Source organism: Thunnus albacares, chromosome 6 (assembly GCF_914725855.1).
Source record: "Thunnus albacares chromosome 6, fThuAlb1.1, whole genome shotgun sequence".
NCBI lineage: Eukaryota > Metazoa > Chordata > Actinopteri > Scombriformes > Scombridae > Thunnus > Thunnus albacares.
Genome location: NC_058111.1, coordinates 1,210,001 through 1,231,060, shown reverse-complemented (window position 1 = coordinate 1,231,060; position 21,060 = coordinate 1,210,001). Strand labels below are relative to the sequence as shown.

The 21,060-nt window shown below is 38.7% G+C and overlaps 2 protein-coding genes across 2 annotated transcripts in view; both read right to left on the bottom strand.

Moving 5' to 3' along the window:
• Positions 1-881: 881 nt before the first annotated feature.
• On the bottom strand, positions 882-14,635 carry LOC122983768 (S-arrestin-like). The gene is made up of 16 exons (XM_044353873.1): positions 14,586-14,635; positions 11,751-11,820; positions 11,568-11,628; positions 11,438-11,482; positions 9,716-9,915; positions 8,618-8,677; positions 7,990-8,057; positions 7,760-7,895; positions 7,236-7,320; positions 6,975-7,047; positions 6,151-6,288; positions 5,897-5,974; positions 5,261-5,275; positions 5,098-5,150; positions 3,752-3,761; positions 882-1,795 (listed from the first exon to the last, which is right to left on the bottom strand). The coding sequence occupies exons 2-16, from the start codon at positions 11,796-11,798 to the stop codon at positions 1,705-1,707; spliced, it is 1,161 nt and encodes a 386-aa protein (XP_044209808.1). The 5' UTR covers positions 11,799-11,820; positions 14,586-14,635; the 3' UTR covers positions 882-1,704.
• Positions 14,636-17,375: 2,740 nt separating this feature from the next.
• Positions 17,376-21,060, bottom strand: part of LOC122983760 (segment polarity protein dishevelled homolog DVL-3-like) — a 37,385-nt gene continuing 33,700 nt past the window's right edge. Inside the window, exons 14-16 of the mRNA XM_044353855.1 lie at positions 21,030-21,060; positions 20,383-20,610; positions 17,376-19,988 (exon numbers count right to left, since the gene is read on the bottom strand). The exon at positions 21,030-21,060 is cut by the window's right edge and continues 137 nt beyond it. Coding sequence (XP_044209790.1) covers positions 19,702-19,988; positions 20,383-20,610; positions 21,030-21,060 — 546 coding nt within the window. The 3' untranslated portion in view covers positions 17,376-19,701. The remainder of the gene's footprint in view (positions 19,989-20,382; positions 20,611-21,029) is intronic.

Here is a 21,060-nt window from a genome sequence, read left to right as displayed (position 1 = left end):
GTTTGTCAGCAGGTGTGAATCTTTTGTATCCGTCTCATCTCTCTCTTTGTATGACTCTGGTGTGATTTCTAAAGTTTGTTGGAGTCTTTGTCATCTGATGATCCCCTGACACTGATCCTACAGCGTCAGTGTTAAGTGATATACGAGCTCGCTTTAGATCCACATTGTTACAGCTGGGCAGGGTTTCCCAAAAGTATGTCTGCTCTGTTCTCCAACAATGGAACAAAGACGACTCGAGTCTCTGGGTGTTTCAGGAGGTTCTGGTTCAGATCAACAGTTTTTCAGCTGCTGATCGATCCTGCAGCGGAGACAGAAACGGACTCTTTCACTGTTTTAGATTGAAGTTAATGAGACATGAAAGCTGGAGTTTAGGTGAGTGTTTGTGTGTTTGTAACTGTGTTGGGAAACTGAATCAGAACAGTTTTATGTTTTAATAACATCAGTCTGAGAAGGTGATGAGCTGGTTCTCTGTTTGACTGTAAACACACCAGATTTAAAGGTTTATATAAAATAACAGGACCAACAGTTTTGTCATTAGAAACTTTAAACACCTGATATTCTTGTTTGTTTTTGGTTTGTGGTTTTTCTGTCACTCCAGCTGAATATTATTTGTTCTTTCTAAGAAAAACTCCAATAAAACATGGAAAGAAATCCTCAGTTTGTGTCACCGAGTCTTCAGCAGCTCTGAATCATCACGTTATGATAAAACTGGTTATCATGCTTCACATAATGATGGTAATCCAATGAAAGAATTAGAAATGCTTTACCCCACGTAAAATCACATTTAGTGTCATTGACAGAGAGCTGATAGTTCATGAAATGATAATTGTTTTTACTCCAAAATAAGCACATTTGTCTGAAAAACAATATTCACAAAATTGTTGGCAACAGAAAGTTTGTTTTACTTCAGACCAGGAAGCTTTATCAGACAGGACTGTAACTATTTACACTTTAATACAGTTTAATACATAAAATATCAGAGTTTAAACTTATCACAGTTTGACAGAAGGAGGCTGCAGGTTCCAACCACCTCTGACCTCTGACCTCTGACCTCTATGTGTGTCTACCTGAAACAAACATGCAATAAATGACAGAATAAAATGTTGTAAAGAAAAATAAGTAAAAACAGGTTTAACTACGACGTCATGAATGAAGTGACAGAGATAGATTAAATCAACTCTAAAAGCCTTTAACGCATCAGATTTACATTTATAAACATGATATTTTATCTTTAAGTTGTTTCAAAATGCATCTAAAGTCTAACTATGACATTTATTTGATCACAAGGCAGATTAACAAGCTTCTACATTAATCTGAACACTGACTGTCTGCTCGCTGATGTGAAGATGTGACAGAAACAGTTTATTAAACACAGTTTGTTTTGTGTCCAATAAATGTGAGAAAACACAGGTTTCATTGTGATTCTTGTGGTTCTAAATAGAAGCTGAATGTCTCCAAGAATCATCAGATTTAGAGATTTTTTTAAGTGAGTTTTTAAGAAGCGACACGTCTGATGTGTGTTGGACTTAAGTGTCGCCTCCTACAGGCTGCAGAGTTCATCGCAGCCTCGGTATGAACCACAGCGATCTATTTAAGTTATTAAACTCTTCAGCAGTCTGATGAGAATCTTCTACAAGTCAAACTGTGTTTCTGTTCAGCCGTGATGGCGACTGACAGCAGGAGCAGACACGTCTTAGTTCTTCTTCACGCCTCAGTAGGAGACTCGTCGTCGTCTCCGATCAGCCCCTTCAGGTAAACTCGCTTAAACTCCTCGAACACCATGTCGTCAGACTCGCTGCAGGGACACAGAGACAGATTTGCTTTAAGCTCCTGAATTAATGGATTATTTTACTTCTTAAGACTACGGTGGCCCTGAGAGCTCAACATACGACAGCATAGAAAACACACATAACCCGACAACTTGCAGCGTGTTTCTGTTTTTGCAGCGTTTTCTTCTAAATGCTGCACAAGTGTTTTCAAACGTGTGAAAGTTTTCTTCATTTGCTTTTTGTTTTGTCGTCACAACCCTGAAAAGTATTTGAACAAAACAGTCTGAAAAAGGAAAAGTCAGTGTTTGGTTGAATCTTCAGCTGCCAGTTATCGAGTTAGAAAGAGAAAGAAACGTCGTCAGTAGATTCAATTCTGCTGTTTCTGGCTTTTTGAGGCGATTAGTAAACATTTCTCCAAAATCTGAGAAAAAAAACCATCAAAATACAATTTTAAGTCAAAGTCTGTAATGAGTTGGATCACAGTTTTTTCAGTATTGATCCATATTGACTCAGTATTGATCTGTACAGGGAACCAATCAGGATAAAACTGTAATTGTTGATTCTTTGAAGGTGAACTGCAGTGATTTTCCTCCTCAGCGTGTTTTCAGGTGTTCTATGTGTAAAAAGTAGTCGTGACACTGTGCAGTAAATTTAGGATGATGAATATTAATACTTGTATTGAAGTTCACACGGTTTTGTTTTAAGGGTCTCTTCTCTGCTGCTTTGGAAGAGAAAATGAATATTTTAAAATAATTACAGCTTCCATGAATCAACGCATGAAAGAATAAAACCCTGATACTGACAGTTAACATAGTTAAAAGAGTTTTTGTTCATATAAAGAGATTATTCTTCATATAATCAGCTGTTATGTGAATTTGGGGCATTTGGTTTTTCTCAGTTTCTCACGTATCTGTCTGCATCTGATGTGCTGCTTCTTAAATTTGCAGCCAACGTTGTGTCATCGTGAGTGTAAACAGGTGAAAGCGGGACGCTGCAGGATGTGAGACGTCCACCTGCATCCTCAGGTAACAGCTGATACGGAGGAAGAGCTGGAGACTGATGCAGATGGAGGATGAATAGGCTGCTCTAACAAGTCTCTAAAGACTCTCCAGCTGGTCCAGAATGCAGCTGCACGTGTTCTGACTAAAACTAGAAAAAGAGATCACATTTCTCCCATTTTAGCTTCGCTACATTGGCTTCCTGTAAAATCTAGAATAGAATTTAAAATCCTTCTCCTAACTTACAAAGCCCTTAATGGTCAGGCACCATCATATCTTGAAGAGCTCATAGTACCGTATTATCCCACTAGAACACTGTGCTCCCAGTATGCAGCTTACTGGTGGTCCCTACAGTCTTTAAAAGTAGAATGGGAGGCAGAGCCTTCAGCTATCAGGCTCCTCTTCTATGGAACCATCTACCAGATTCAGTCCGGGGTGCAGACACCCTCTCTATGTTTAAGAGTAGGCTTAAAACTTTCCTTTTTGATAAAGCTTATAGTTAGGGCCGACCAGGCTCGCCTTGGATCAGCCCTTAGTTATGCTGCTATAGGCCTAGACTACTGGGGGACTTCCCATGATGCACTGAGCTCCTCTCTCCTCCTCCTCCTCTCCATCTGTATGCATTCATGTAACATCAATGCATGTCACTAACTTTGCTTCTTCCCCGGAGTTTTTTTGTGCTTTCTCATCTCACAGGAAACCCTGGGTTCTGGACCGAGTCTTCGCGGTCCTTCACAGTCCTGATGGCATCCTTCTCTGGCTACTGCTGCTGCTGTTGTTATTATTATGATTGTTGTTATTCTGTCCTCCAGAACAACTGGTTTTATTTAACACCAACACGTTTCTGTCGATAACAGCTGCTGAATCTTTAAAAAACCCTTGAACAAACTTAAACTAAAGATAAAGATGTTTTTAAAATGCTGATAACTTTATTTTACAGTTTGCTGATATAGACTTTTATATAATAAAATAAAATGATCTTACCCCTCCTTGGCTGAAGATGCAGAGTTCAGACAGGAAAAGAGACAAGAAAAATCAGTAATTATTGTTCAGGAAAAATAACAAGTTACATGAATAAATATCAGTTCCCTGCAACTCAGATTAAAGCTGAACATGACGGACGAACTCAAGGTGACACTTTATTTATCAGGCTCTTTAATTTCACACCAGTTTGCTGGAAATATTCTGAGCAATTTGCAGGTTAAATACCTGCAAACAGTTAATTTTTAGGACATTTTACAGAGAGGGTCATGCAGTTTGGCCCAGATTATTAAAAAAAACTGTTAAATTTAATCAGAAACAAGTATGATGATATTGATATGTTGAACTTGAACAGTTGCTTGTTTCCACATCCAGCAGTTACGGAGCAACATTATCATTCATGTGGAGTCGTGTTTCTCTTTTAGCTGTTTCTGCTCTCTACCAACTCCTGAAGGAAATATCTGGCTCTTTAGCTGCTAAATGCTCCACTATGTTCACCAGCTAGTCTACAGCTAACTGTGTCCGTTAGCAGGTAGTGTACAGCAGCTTTTTACAGCTTTTTCTCTGAAAGCGACGCTATGAGACGCTGAGAGTGAACCAGAACAGTAAAGCTGCAGCCGGACAGATAAACAATGAGCTGAAACTCACTATAAAGCTCCGTAAAGCCGAGAGGAGCTGCAGAGTCTCTGTAGGTTCATCACTACGAGTCAAACACATCACACACTGTATAGATCAGACCGAGGAGTCTTATAGAAATATGTTATAGAGGCTTAACAGGTTTAATTTTGGGCTGATGGAGGACATGGATGATGTCACTGAGGGTCCTCACAGGTACAAACATGTGTGTGTTAAGCAGCTTGCTGTGTCTCGCTGACAGCAGTGAGTTGCTCTTCTTACTGCATCTAAACTACAAGCTGTGTCACATCCTGCAGATTAACATACAGATTATCAACACAGATTAACTCCACACACACACTCACAGTCATGTTTCCATCACTTCAAAGGACACACAATGGCTTACATTCATTTCCTGGAGACTTAACTGTAACCTTAAACCAAGTCTTCATCCTATAATGTAATGATTCATGTGGCGAGTCCCTACAACATGAGGAATACCTGTAGACACTCATTTATTTCTTTTCTTTCACAAGAAAAACTTTGTGACATTAAGAGAGTTTTTGGGGATCTGACTCTTTCAAACAAACATCAAAGTCAGAGAGGTTCAGGAGGAGGAAATGTTGCTGCATGAAAGCTGATGTGAGTTTTAGTGAGAAACACTGAATGTGAAGAGAAACTTTGTTTATTAACACAGAGGAACTTTAATATGAGGAGGAAGATGGAGGATGTACCTGGATCAGGTTTAGAATGCATCAGTCTGAAGGGAAGCTCCAGAGAGACCTCACTGTAAATAAAACAAACACACATGTAGCTCCACAGCTGAACTATTTCAGCATGTATTTCTGTTTACAGAGACTCAGAGTGTGTGTGTGAGCAGATTTTGGTGAAACGTACCTGGATCCCACCGTCCTGTTGGTGTGAACAGAAACACAGAGAACAGAGACAGACGATTAGTTGACTCATTAGAATTTCCTCTTCAGAAGCTCGGCTGTGTTTAGTTTCTGGAAAATATTATTTTCTGCTGAGTTATGTAGCAGTGATGTGTCAGACTTTCCAGTTTCCACAGGTTTCTGTTTCACTGCCTCATTACAGCTCAGTCCCAGCAGGATCTCACCTGCCTGAATTTACAGCTGCCTGTCTGAAAAATAACACGTGATTGGATTTTGTATTTACTGATTCTTCCTTATCGCATTGAACTCAGCACTGCTTTCTCAGAAAGCTTTAGTGTCTCTTTACATTTCCTATTACCCTATCATAGTGCCTTCATCATTCCAGATGTTTATTGTAAAAAAAAGTCATTTCTTTCCATAAATATCCTTTCATGTCTGAATGAGGACAATTAAGAAAAGCTTCATTCTAACAGAGAAGAAGCAGAAATGTCACATATTCCACGTATGAAACAGTCTTTTTTTTATCAGGAAACACTCTGACTATAAATAAGAACATTAATATTTATCTCAGGATGATTTATGTCAGAGAGCAGGAAGGCTGTCAGCCGACTTCCCAGCATGCCAAGTGTTTCAGACTTACCCAGATGCAATCATCCTCACCACGACCTTATAGGAGACCAGAATCCCCTGAACCTCCTTCAGCACCTCCTCCTTCACACTGACGGACAGACGAAGAGACAGACAGTTAGAGATCTATTTGTCAGAGTTCCACGATCATCATTAGAGAGTCTGAGTGTGTCTCAAAAAGTCTCAGTGTGTCCCAGAGAGTCTCAGAGTGTCTCAGTGTGTCTCAGTGTGTCTCAGAGTGTCTCAGTGTGTCTCAGAGTGTCTCACATGCTGGATGAAGCCAGGTTGGTGTCTTCATGTTTGAGTCGTCCATCCAGAGCGAGTCCTCTCCTGTCTTTGTTGTGAGCCAGCAGAGGATGCAGAGTGTACTCCTTCTTCAGACTGGTCCCAGAGGGCACAGAGTCACTGGACACAAACACAAAGTAAACTCTAAATTCTCACTGCTTTACTTCTTCACACAGATCTGGGCCACCTATCTGAAGACTTAAGTGTGTTTCTATAAATACGGTGAAATTTCTACACACTTCCCAGAGCAGCACTTCAGAGCTTCTTAACGTCACTCTAAAGATCATATTCTATATGCAGTCATCTCTTGTGAATGTCAGTCTGTCATCATTTCATGTGTTCATGAAAAAAGTATAGACTGAAAAATGAACAATAACATTAAAACGTAGTTTTTGGTTCATTCTGCAGCTTCTTATGATGCTCTAAACCTCCAACGATCATTTGTATGAGTCCTCAGTTACGATGCTTTTGGGAGATACGATAAGAAGAATAAGAATATTCGTAAGATTTTATGATCATTTAAGCCTGAAGATGTTTTTGGGAAACAAGGCCCTGCTCTGTCAATCATGTGTCTTGTGCTCTCCTTTGAGGAAAAAGAGAGAATTTTAGAATTTATCCAAAAACATCCAAATTAGATTCAGTCATCAGGTCATGTCAGTTGTATTTCCCTTTTTGTGAACAGGTCTTTTTCAAAATAAATGTCTCTCTGGAGAAACACAAGCTGAACGTTAATTAAAAAAAAACAAAGACACCAAGAACAGACAGAAAGAGAGAGAAAAGGTTTAAATACTAAAAACCAAACTCACCCAATCTCTTCTTTGGCCACTGATTTGACGTACTTGTCATTAGAGTACAGAACAACGTTGGTCACCTGTTCAACTGCAGACAGACAGAAAGACGTTAAATCACAAAAATACAACATGAAAAACTCTCTACAGAGCAAAACAAGAAGGTCAAAAACTGAAGTATAAATCAAAACTAGTTTGTCATGTATGTAGAAACCAACTGTCATAAAAACAACCTACCACAGAGAAGTCACATGTTAGAAACAACAGGTACGATGTTACCTGACACACTGATGTCTTTGATGTTCCTGCTGGATGAGTTGGTGATCTCAACGTTGGCTTTGACCGGCTCGCCGTGGTAAAACGTCTGCAGACAGACAGACGGATGAATGGATGGTGATGTTTGACTGTTTCAAGTGTAGATTTTCTGTCTTCACACATCAGCTGGAACCAACTTTCATACTAATTATCAAAACAGCTCCAAGAACTTAAACAGTGGAAAATCTGGTGCTCAGCATTTATAATGAGTCTGAGCCAAGATTATATATGACATCATTAGATTATTAATAGTGAAGCATCAGTGTTAGAGCAGCATGTTACTGTTGTAGCTGCTGGAGGTGGAGCTAGTTTACACTACTTTATATACAGTTAGCTAGTTTAGTCCAGTGGTTCCCAACCTAGGGGTCGGGCCCTAATTATACAACATTGTAAAAGTGTTTCCATTCCATGTATTGGTCTACAAATCATTAAGTTAATTAATCTCTGTGGGGGCTGTATGTGTCAGATCTGGAGGTTTGCTGTCTGACCTCTTTGGGCAGGCTGAGTTTGATGTGCAGAGGTTTTTCAGACATCAGGAACTCAAAGGTGGTTTCGGCTACTGGAACCACCTGACTGTTCTCTGGACTGAACTGGACCTTACGGATGGAGAGACGAACTGAACTCCTGCAGAGAAAACACATCAAATATAAACACACAACTAATCAATATAACAGTTTGTCCTTGTTTGAAGGTTAAGCTGTTTTTCTAATAAACTCACTGTTTGTCGATCTTCTCGTCCTGATTCTCAGCACAGAACGCCTTCACCTCAAACTCCACCGCACATTTCTGTCAGGAACAGAAAGACATGAATCATGAACAGGATCCATATTAATCAAATATATAAACACACAGAGGATCCACCAACAGGATCTGTTCCATCTGCAGGTTTATGTGTTAAACAAAACTCAAAACAGATCTTTTACATCAATCCATGTTCCACATTTAACTGAAGGTTAGTGTTAGATTAAATTTACGTATCAGAACCAGCCTCAGTGTGCTCTTCTCATGTGTCAGCATACATTCAGTCACAGAGATAACATCACTTTCTCTAAAAGATAATTAACTGACAATGTTTGAAAAACCAAGGAGGTCATTCAAAATCACTTCCTGCTGTTCTGTTATTTTCAGAATCTTTAAAGACTCGTAATCCATCTGGATGAAAACATTTCTGTCCACTGAATGATAGAAAATTAGTTAAACCCAGGCTGCAAAGTAAAGAGGGCACATCCATGATGTTGTGGTCAGTTGGTCTAAAAGCATGTAGCAGTAATCTCAGTGAGCTTCTGTAAGTGATAAAATATTTATTTTCCTTGTTTGAAATGAAGCTTGTGTGATGTTGAACTTACTTTTCCTACGTCAGACGGTCCAGGCTGCAGAGCCACAGAACACGGCAGGTTGTCAGGAAACTGAAACACAAACAGAAACTTATTTTAAAACAGGTGGATATAGAGGAGAGACTTTTTCACCAAATCTAAAAAACCATTTGCGAGAAATCACTTACTGATCACTGACTGATAAAAACATAAATAAAATGCGAATAAGGTCATTAAGTCATTAAAATCATGAGGGTTGATGCTGTGAGGATGAGGCTGACATGGTTACGTCCATCTTTATAAACAGGCTGTGATGATAAGCTGCTCTCACCTGGAACAAACTACCTGAAGATCTCACACTACAAACAAAATCTAAATCACACTTTGGAGCTGCACTTCATCATTTTATTATTTTTTTTATCTAATTTGATGTATTTTACTTTTACTTGCATCTTTCCTCTTTTAATTTTACTCCTCTTTGTAAGAGCCAAGAGAAGATTGCTGCTACATGTCAGTCAAAAAACTTGGCTCATGATTGAAGAAAGGATTAACATGCAGATAAAACCCTTTTGCATGGATGAGGACCCAGTCAAAGGTACTGAGGATGCTGCATATGAAGTTAAAAGAAGGAAAGCTAAGCTGCAACTGGATCAAGCCAATTGATTGCATGATTGATTTTATGGATTAAACAGTAAATTGAAGTACCTTGTTAATTAGGTCGATGCTGGCTAGTTAAGGCACGATCTGTTGGAGCTGCAGTTTATTCAGTGGAGGTGTTTGGACGACATGTAAAGCATTTAAAATGTTCCTGTATTAAATGTTCTATATTAATAAACTTAAATACAAGGAGAGACGCACTGTAGTCACAAATGAGTTGCAGATTGCGACTCCAGCTGTAACATCTGTTTGATGAACACCTTGCATGTGTTTGCAGCAGAATGAGTCACATCTGCACCTGAGAAACAGACTCAAACACCACAGTAAGTCTGATCCTGAGTCTATCAGAGACTCAGAGGGAGAATCTCTGCTCCTTTATATCGAGAGGAGTCAGCATCTGATCAGGACGCCTCCCTGTGGAGGTTTTCCAGACACGTCCAACTGGAGGATCCTCCAGGAGAACTACTGCCTCACCTCAAAGAAGAAGGGGAAGGCGTTGTCTCCAAGCTTTCGCAGCAGTTTCTCCTGGATCTTGGTGTGGGTCAGCTTCTCTTTGTCCTGCAGCTCGGGGTAAACCTGCCGAGTCACCAGGAACAGGTCCCTCCTGAAGGCCACGCCCATCACATCCATGTCCTGACGGCCGTACCGAAATGTACACGACAGCATCACGTACACTGAGGACACAAGCGGAGGTCATATGAGGTGTAATACATGCTAACAGGAGGTGCAGTACCACTAACAGCCACTGGAGGGTGTGTTCAAGTCTTTTTATAGAGTTACAACTTCTATCTGTAAATACAGACACGTTTAGTTGGCAGAACACGTGGTTTTATTTTTATCTGTTAAAACCAGAAACAGATGATCGATGACTGTATAAAACCTCTCTGTCTGCTGTGGAGATATCACATTCATGCTTTATTTTACGGGACCTTTAATGTTTTATCTTTATGACATTTAACAGAAAGGACGGTGAAATTTGGTACAAATTATTAGAAAAAACTGAAAAAAGTGTTGAGTTGGTTTAATTTTTTTAAGGAACAACCTAAAATGCTAATATGTTGTTTGACACAGAACTACACACAGAAAAGTACATTTTTTATGTCAGTGAAAGAATTGTTCAGGGTCTAATTTAATAATAATTTTGCAAATTAAGAACGACATGTGAACCTAAATACATATTGAGTGAGTACTAACCAACCAAACCAACTAAACACCTTTTTTCCATTTTTTAAAATAATTTGTACCATATTGCACCATCTTGTCTGTAAAATGTCCTAAAATTAACCATTTAATATATTTTATCATTTTTATTTTTATGATAAATTCAAGGAACCTGTAAAATAATAATAATAATATAATAAATATAATAATATGTTACCATTTCACTTTTTTCAGTTCATATGGAAAACTTTTATGAATCCCTCCAAAATCACAAAAAACTGCTGCTCTTCAGTAAAACACTGTAAAGCACATTTATTTATCTATCTATTAATTCATTCATTCATTTATTTATTTATTTATGGGTATTACTTATGTGATCTATTTGTTATAATAACCTGACTTATAATTTGACTACAGGACTGCTGTGTATGTGTAAAAAAATGTGTCTGTCATTCTCCTGCTCTGGTTAATAAATAAAGTTATTTAAAAATACACTATTTGATTTTATTTGTCAAACATACATACAGGGCAGCAGCTTTAGTTTGGTGACATTACTGAGATATAAAGTTGAACATCGTCTGCAAAGAATGACAGACGAGAAGATGATTGTGAAGGATGAGAGCCAGAGGACAAAATAAGTCAGTTTTTCTGAAGAGCAACATGAACACAAGATGAAAACATCAGTTAAATTAATGTAACAGAACGTGATCATCCTGAAAATGTAAAATAAATATATCATTCATGTTCGATTGTTTCCATAATGTCTCATGATTGTGTTCCACTTTCAAAACTACTGTAACTACTGCTGTTATTTACCGGTTATTTATTGTGCCGTAATATGTATAATAATAATTGTTTTAACTTTAAGTTTTATAAATAAAGTTTATTATCAATTGTCATGACATTCTTTTGCTTATCTTGTATATCAGAGGTAGATGTTGGGCCTTCATCGTGTGGTTGACAGTGCTGCTGACTACACTAATGTTTATAGATACAACAGAGAATGTAGAAAGGTCAAAGGTCACACATACTGACCTTTCTTTCCTTTGAGCTGCACCGGATCGATCACAATAACTCCATCTGAGAGAGACACAAACAAAAATCAACAACATAAGTTTCTAATGTTTGTCTGGATGTCAGTTTCATGTTTCATCATCAAACTCACCGACTGGATCCACGTAGTCACAGTGATCCACGAAGTCTCTCTTGGCCATGTAGACGGCCACCTGAAACACATGGGGGGGGAGGGGTCAATGCCTTGCTCAAAGGTTCTTACTTCTCTTGTTATCATCACCGTAAAATTACTACGACCACAGGACTGTTTGTGTCGTACTGCAGGAAAACTTACCGACTTGTCGCGGGAGACTTTCTTAAACACAACACGTTTCGGACTCATGATGACTTATCGATGTCACAACCTGCAGCACGGAGTAGACGACAAGGACACAATTTCAACAAAAAAAAATCATTAAATAATTAAAAATTAAACCGTTTTGTTGGTCTGTTTTATCCTGACACAGATATCTGTCCCACTCTAAAAAAAAATAACCGTCATGATACATAAATTACATGTAGAGTCATTTAATTATAGTAGATCTGAACTCTGGACACTGAGATCAACAAACATTTTTTCTCTGATTTTCTCTTTTTTTAAACAAACAAAAATGTATAACATCAAAATAATCTAAATGATGTTAGATATTGTACTTGCTGAAATTCTGTGACTATTTCTCTTTTTGACAATTGGAAAACGTATTTTTTTTTCAATTTTCATTTTCAACTAAAATGTGCTATTAGTTTATTAGATCTGCAAGTTCTCTATTTAATTCTTTCCCACAACAGTTTGCCGTTATAGTCGATTCCTCCTGTTTGTCTGTTAAAACCCCACAGTGGCCAGCTGTTACCGAGCCCTCTTTAAACATATATAGACTATATATTTGTGAAGCGTTTTTAAAGATCTTCAGTAGGAACCAATGTGCTTGGAGCTGAGAGCCACAGACAGAGCAGAGAAAGAGGAAACTGTTGGTTTGAGTCTGCACATGGGATTTGTTTACAACAAAAATACAGAATACCAGACATATACTTCAAAATCCACCCCAGCTAAAACTTTACATACAGTAATTATTGAAACTAGCAGGAGTGGAGCTAAACTAGCCTTCGGTTCTGAGTTGTGTTGGGTGTTTGGACCCTGATGTACCTGCTTGAAGGTCTACTTTAAAAACAAAACCATACATGTGTGTTTCAGTAGGAATCGATGGGTTTGACACAGTAGAGAAGGAGGACAGTATTGAGAGACGGACTAACATGTTGTTGGTTTGCACATGAGACTCGTTGACATAAAGAAAAATATAGACTAGAATATCTGCAACAGCGACACCTTTCAGTATGTTGAGTACACACTCAGAGGGGAGGTGTCTACCAAATATCTGCATGAAATATCTCACAGTTCATAAGTTACTCGCCAAAACACAAAGTGCTCTATAACTGGCCACAAGGTGTTTCAATATGTCGTCCACATGCTCAGGAAGATCCTTGGAACCAAGTTTCAGTTTATTACTGACAGCAGATTTGTAGAAATGTCAAGTTATATCATTACTGTAGCGCCCCCAGTTGGTTAATAACCCCATCTGTACAACATTCCCAAATCTGGTTTTAATTGTGTGATGCATTTAAAAGTTATGACTCGTTAAGTGCATTAAGCCACGCCTTCAAACTTGGTAACCAATCATAGACAAACGCTGAGCGATATACAAAAACGAATGCCTACGTTTTGTTCAGAGTCATCTAAATATGTTCCCGTTTAATGAAGACTGGATCAAATATGAACAAAAAGAAGCAAAAATCTCACATTTCATGACTTATTTGCCAAAACATAAAACACTTAATATCAATCAATCAATCAATCAATCAATCAATCAATCAATCTTTATTTATATAGCGCCAAATCACAACAGAAGTCATCTCAAGGCACTTTTCACATAGAGCAGGTCAAGACCGTACTCTTTAATTTACAGAGACCCAACAGTTCCCCCATGAGCAAGCACTTGGCGACAGCGGTAAGGAAAAACTCCCCTTTAACGGGTAGAAACCTCAAGCAGACCCCGGCTCTTGGTGGGCGGCCATCTGCTTTGACCGGTTGGGTTGAGAGAGAGAAAGAGAGAGGGGAAGGGGGAGGATGGGGGAGGGGGGGGGGGGGATTGATAGATTGATAGCTCTTTCTCGATTCTGTGGGTGGTGGTGCATGGCCGTTCTTAGTTGGTGGGGCGATTTGTCTGGTTAATTCCGAGACTCCAGCATGCTAACTAGTTACGCGGCCCCGTGCGGTCGGCGTCCAACTTCTTAGAGGGACAAGTGGCGTTCAGCCACACGAGATTGAGCAATAACAGGTCTGTGATGCCCTTAGATGTCCGGGGCTGCACGCGCTGCAGGCGTTGGTAACCCGCTGAACCCCACTCATGACAGGGATTGGGGATTGCAATTATTTCCCATGAACGAGGAATTCCCAGTAAGCGCGGGTCATAAGCTCGCGTTGATTAAGTCCCTGCCCTTTGTGCACACCGCCCGTCGCTACTACCGATTGGATGGTTTAATGATCGTCTTCTCGGTCACGGCGCCAAGAAGACGATCAAACTTGACTATCCAGAGGAAGTAAAAGTCGTAACTGACCACATGGTGGCGTTTTCCATAAAAGATGGTAATATGTTGAGCACGTCTCCGTGGGGCATCTATGAACCACGTATGATTACTTTCACATGTGTAGTGTTTGAGATACTGATGACTAAAAGTGCACTCCCATAGACGGCCATTCAGAAATATTACTTTAACATCTCAATAACTGTAACAGACAAAACACAGAATAATAACCATCATCAGAAAAATATGCTTAACATGTTAGAACTGGAACTAGACTGTTTTTAATGACTTTTACACAACATTTTGCTGTATAATGCTGAGTTTATGTAATTATTACAGTATCAAATATGAACATAAACAGCAGGATATCATGATGTAACAGCTGCACGTATATAAACATTCGCAACATGTTAACAAATATAAATACTGCATCACTTAATTATAAGATCAGACTTTTCTTTCCATGAACAAAACTGATCTGAGTGATGTTTGTTCACCTGAAGACTAACTAACTACAAACATGTGACAGTAGAAGAAGAAGCAGACTGACCTGTAGCAGCAGCGGTGTGTGTGTGTGTGTGTGTGTGTGTTCAGCTGGAGGATGACAGCGGCGTTCTAACAGCTGATCGGACAGACAGAGCTGCTTTTATAATCTACACACACTCAGCCTGGTCAGCATGCTGCTCATTACACACACAGATAATCCTGCAGCCGCACTGGAAGACGTGTTCTCCCAGTACATGTCCAATACAGCAACGGAAAAATACTCCATTACAAGTTAAAGTCCTGCATGAAAAATCAGAATAAAAGAATTAGCAGCTAAATTTACTTAAAGTACTAAAGTAAAAGTATTTGTTTTGCAGGAAAATTAGGCTGCGACTGATATATTCAACAGATTTAAGAAAGTACATAAGCAGCATGTTGTTGTTGTGGCTGCTGGAGGTGAAGCAGAATAATCTGAAGGAGATGATAAACTGGCTTTCAGACCTTTTCTTTAATCTTTGCATTTTTGTGAAATATTGGAGAGTTTTACCTCTTTTGGCCTCCAACTGAGAGGAAACGTTAACAACTCATAGACACTTGAAATGTGAAAGTATTGCAGTAAAAGTACATAAGTATTATGAGCTTGATGTAGTTAAAGTATTGCAGTAAAAGTACATAAGTATTATGAGCTTGATGTAGTTAAAGTATTGCAGTAAAAGTACATAAGTATTATGAGCTTGATGTAGTTAAAGTATTGCAGTAAAAGTACATAAGTATTATGAGCTTGATGTAGTTAAAGTATTGCAGTAAAAGTACATAAGTATTATGAGCTTGATGTAGTTAAAGTATTGCAGTAAAAGTAGTGGTTTGGTCCCTCTGACTGATATATTATTATATATGACATCATTAGATTATTAATAGTGAAGCATCAGTGTTAGAGCAGCATGTTACTGTTGTAGCTGCTGGAGGTGGAGCTAGTTTACACTACTTTATATACAGTTAGCTAGTTTAGTCCAGTGGTTCCCAACCTAGGGGTCGGGCCCCTCCAAAGGGTCAGCAGATAAATCTGAGGGGTGGTGAGATGATTAATGGGAGAGGAAAGAAGAAAAAACAAAGTTCTGATACACAAATCTGTTTTCAGTTTTTGGACTTTTTCTCTAATCTTTGATTTTTGCTGAAATATTGGATCATTTGAACATTTATTGAAATGAAAGCATGTGAGAAGTTTAGAGGGAAAAATCACTATTTGGTGGTTTTTCTGAAATGTAGAAAGTAGCATCACATGGAAATACTCAAGTACAGTACAAGTACCTCAAATACTGTACTTCAGTACTTCAGTAAATGTACGTAGTTACTGAGGTGAAAGAATAAAGCAAACAAGACATTTCAGAGATTCAGCTGTTTGTTTTTGAAATATGAAGAAGATCCTCAGATCATTTTTATTGTTATTTTCCATTTCATTAAACTGTAGAAACTATATTTCATTATTCCACAAACAAACGAACAAACAAACAAACAAAAACAGCATTTCATTTATCTACAATGAGCCAAAATTATGTCTTTAAAAATCCTTTAAATAATATTTTTTATAACAAAACTTTTACTCTTTTTTGAATTTCACATTTTTCAGATATGAGATAAAATATGACAGAAAGTTTGTCCACAAGTTGTTTTTTCAGATGAAAATAAGATATTTAATGAAGAAATAAATGAAATGACAAGACAACAAAATAAACGATGGTGTTCAGTTTTCTTATTTTTAATTTTTCTGTAATAATAAGTTCTGATCTAGTTTGGAATTTAATACAAATAAACAATAATTGAACTGAGTTTCAGTGTCTCACATTAACTTTGTGAAGTTATGTATTGATTTCTGCTGTCATCATGTTTGACCTTTGACCTGTGATGAGCTGTTTGTTGTTTGTTTTGTTATTTTGTTATAAAGACTCTGGACAGATGTTGACACATGTTTTCTGCATTTTTCTGATTTATATTCTATTGATTTTTGTTTGTATAAACAAACAACAAACAACAGACTTTGCTCCATGTATGACTGCACGCTGCGTCCCGACCAAAGTTATTTAAAAAGTTTAATTTTCTTTCATCGTGTGTGAATCTGACGTCACAAGATGCTCAGTTTTCCTTTAAAATGACAGTTTCATTCATCCTGAGTGTGTTTAGCATCTTGTTTATATTATTATGGCATCATGTGATCGTTACATCATCATGTGATCAGCTGTGTGTGTCTCTGAGCCGATAAGTTCCTCTCCGTCAGACTCAGCAGTCTGTCCGCTGACATCAGCAGCTTACACACACCGACTACCTGTGGATTTATTAATGGATGTATTCTCCTTATACATACATGAAACGACCCCTCAGTAAGCTGGGGGGGGGGGGGGGGGGGGGGGGGGGGGGGCTACACGTTTAATACCGCCCCAAAAAAAGTTCTTAAATAGTCTCATTGATAAAAAAAAAAGAAAAGTCGAGTCATGTTTTCAGTTGATTAATTCTCACTGTGGATTTAATAAGGTTTGATTTTTATCTAACATGTGAGATTTATAACAAACACGTCATCCAGCTCATTAAAACTTATATATATTATATTGTTTTTCTCCGTGGCTCCGTATAAAACAACATTTTAAACCTGTATTTTTGTTTTTACAACCTTCAGTAAAGTTGTGACTGCGAACGCTGCTCTAGTGTTCAGCGTTTAGCTTCATACACACTAAACAGGTCTGATTATATTATATATATAAAACACACTCCTGACCTCCATCTGATCATCATCTAACCTGCTTTATAGTTTTAAATGTTTCATGTTTGCAAACGTGACAAAAGAAAAGTCAACATAAAAAAGTAATTTTAGACATTTTTATTTGAGTGTTTTTCTCATTTTAAAAAGAGTCGAGACAGACGTCAAAATAAAACTATGTTCATAAATAAAAACAACAATCTGGTTGTTTATCATCAAACTTTATACAGACGGAGACGTTTATGATTCTCCATCTTTTCTACATGTGTACAGTTTATTAAATGTGTGCTGGACAGGAAGAAGTTGTTTTGTGCACAGAGTGATTTAACACAGAAGTCTGGATGAAAAGAGGAAAAAAAATACATTAACAGTGTTTGACTCCACCCACCGCCAGTCATGTGATCAGCTCTTCTCATTAAAGTCTCTTTTTGTCGTTATAAAATATTACATCTGCTGCACGATAAAAAAGATTTGCAAGCTGTGATTCTGTTTCTTAATCCAAACAAAGATGATAACAGGAAGTGACGTTCAGCATGTTTATTAAAGAAAGACGAACCGTTTTATAAACAACTGACTAAAAAAATGACAAACAAATAAAAAACTTTATATGGAGTAAAGTTGCAATCACAATAAAAAAGAGGTAAAAACTCTTCGAGCTAACGATCCTGACCAATAAAATAAATAATAAAACACTGGAAACCAGTTATTCAGTCAATAAAACCCTAATTCACAAGTTCATTTTTGAGATTTTAACAGATTCATTTTTTCACTCCTGTGACATCATCAGACTCGGTGACGAACAGTTTAAAGAGAAATTAAATCAATGCAGCAGAACCAGAGATACCTGACGCCTACATTACCCACGATGCAACTGGACTATCAACGGGAGGGTGGGGGAGATGTGTTACAGGAGGAGAATCACGGGTGTAAATAATAAAACGAACGATGTTTAAAGGCCTTTACAAAGTGGACGTCAAAATATCTTTTCAGACTGTTGTTTGTGTCGTGAGGACATTTTTCTGACTTCTCACACGGCGAATAAGAGCATCAACCAATCAGGAAGTGTAATCTGCACAGACGGCTGTTTGTTGCGACGGCCCGTGTGGGGCGTTGAGTAACCTGCTGCGTGTGTTTGAACTTATTGACCGTATCTATATTGATTGATCAGCTGCAGGCAGACAGGTAGGTTCACTCACTGTGAACATGAATCAATACATTGATGGATCATGTATCATGTGCATCATCACCGTGTATTTATAAATACAAACACTGGATTTCTTCCCGTGTTTAGGTTCAGTAACTTCCTGCTGTCCGTCAGCCTGCTGAAGGCAGTTTGTCCTCTCAGGAGCTGCAGCTGACAGGCGGCTGAACGCAGGTCGGAGATCATCATCATCATCATCATCACTGGAGGATGATGTCAACATCCTCCATTGATGATGAAGAGGAGAGCGTTATATCCGCTCGATCCACGACGGCTCCGACCTGCGTTCAGCGTCTCCGTCCACAGAAGCAGCCGCCGGACAAACCGACTGACGGCAGAACGAGCCGTCGCAAATACGTATCGCTGCCGGTGTGAATAGTTTTGATGCGAACTATTCGCAGGCGATTATTTCGCAATTTCGTGTCGTTGATCCTCGTCGCTGTGTTGGTGTAAAGGCCTCAAGTTTCAGGTCCTCGTAAAAGTACCTGCTGGCTCACTAATGTGGTTTACGGGGACTCTTGAACAGAACAGAGACATCATTAATGTTTTCATTAGTAATATCTAATGTCGCCTGTGTTCTCTTAGTAGCGGAGCTGCTAGCCTCCAGCAGTTATGCTAACATTACTTTTTAAATGCTAAAAATGCTCAAACGTCCCAACTGACGCTGACTCAAGTGACATCATCAGTGACATCATCAGCTCACTCTTTATACTACTTTTTACACAGTGAAGACCTGCAGTATATATCGGGTTACCATTATTTTATATTTTGTGTCGTGCTAATTGAATATTTGTCATTTCCAGCTGCCATTTTTGGTCTGAGAACTGAGTCACAGTTTATAAAAAGGGTTAAAAAACTTTTCCATGGTGCAGCAGACAGAATATTTCTGATCCTGATGGTTCAAAGAGTCTTTGAAAACAGATATAACTGTTGTTAAATGATCTTCTGGGTGTTTTTCAGCTGAAACAGGACAGAACTGACCAAACTGGTCTTATTTTAACCCCCAAAAACAACCAATAAAAACGAATCCTCCTCGTCTGTTTTCATAGGAAGATGAGTTCAAACAGGTTTTCTTCTCTTATTCTCTCCATTCACTTCACTTTCCTTAAATATGATTCTTCTGTCAGAGAACGGTACAAATTTCTGCTTTTTCCAAAGTACAAATACAACTTTTTAAATATCCACACCCCCACTGTGACATCACCGGACATGACATCATCAACACGTCGGTCACATGACATCGACAAAGAAGTCGCCGGGGTTTCCCATGGCCAGGCGGAAGGACTGTCTGGAGGCGGAGACTTCAGGCGGGACTGAAGAAAGGTCGCGACCCTGACCCGGAGGCGGCGAGGGGGAGTCTTTGTTACCATGGAGACCAGAGGAGGAGGACGGCGGTCGTCCGGTGGTGTCGTCGCCGGAAGGAGCATTTACTTCCAGTTTGGTTGGCTCTGATTGGCTGCGTTCTCCTCCTCCCTCCTTCTGATCATCACTACAGTTTGATCCACTGCTGCGACTTCCTGTTCAATAAAAACACGATCAGATCAACGTCAATACAATACAACGTCAGTTACAGTGTTATAAGAACATTATCATATTATATTTTATATTATTATATATTATTATCTTATTTAACCAGAAAATGATAAATATTATCAAGAAATTTCTTGAAAAATTAAATAGAATTGCGTTTTGAGAATTTGTTTTTTAAGTATTTTTTGAGCTCTTTAAGAAATCATTTGATAAATTGTTGAGTTTTTTTGGGCAAAGGGCAAAATTCCAATGACTCCTATTTTTTGAGATATTACATTTCATGTATGTTTTAGGAAACAAGTAGTTTTTGGTGATTATGTATAAAGTGTGCTGGATTAATTATCATCAGAACAGAAAGCAGAGAGGAAACAGTGCTGTCACCTTCACTGTGCTGACTCCCTCCTCCTCCTCCTCCTCCTCCTGCTCCCCCCCCCCAGGCCGGCAGCTGGGGGAGGGGGTGAGGCGAGCTGTAGGGGTGAGGGATGGGGTACTGGTAGGGGAAGGCTGGGGGCCACAAGGGGCCTGAAGCCGGAGCCAGCGGGTCATGTTCTGATGTTCCTCCTCGACTGGAGGCTGCGTCATGATCCAGCAGAGACATCACGCCCAGATCTGCAGACAGGAGGAATCAATAATTATCAATCATTAATCATTAAACTGTGAATCAGTCATACAAATACATTTTGTATGAACAAAAAAAACCCCTGTTAAATTTCTTTTAATAAAATGAGCTTTTAAGACCATAAAAATACTGAATGTGTTGATATTTCAAGAGAAAAGTTGTGGGTGTTTTGTCACCATCTTGTGGTTGTTAGTGGTACTGCAGCTTCAGACGGGACCGGCTCAAATAAAAAGCTGATATCAGAATGAATCAGATATTTAAATGTTCAGAACCTGGTCTAGACCTGCTCTATGTGAAAAGTGTCCTGAGATATCCTCTGTTGTGATTTGGCGCTACATAATTAAAATGTCATTAAATTGAACTGAACAGTATGTCGATTTAGACGTGTAAATGTCCCGACTGTCCTCACCTCCGCAGAGGTCTCCGAACACGTAGTAGCA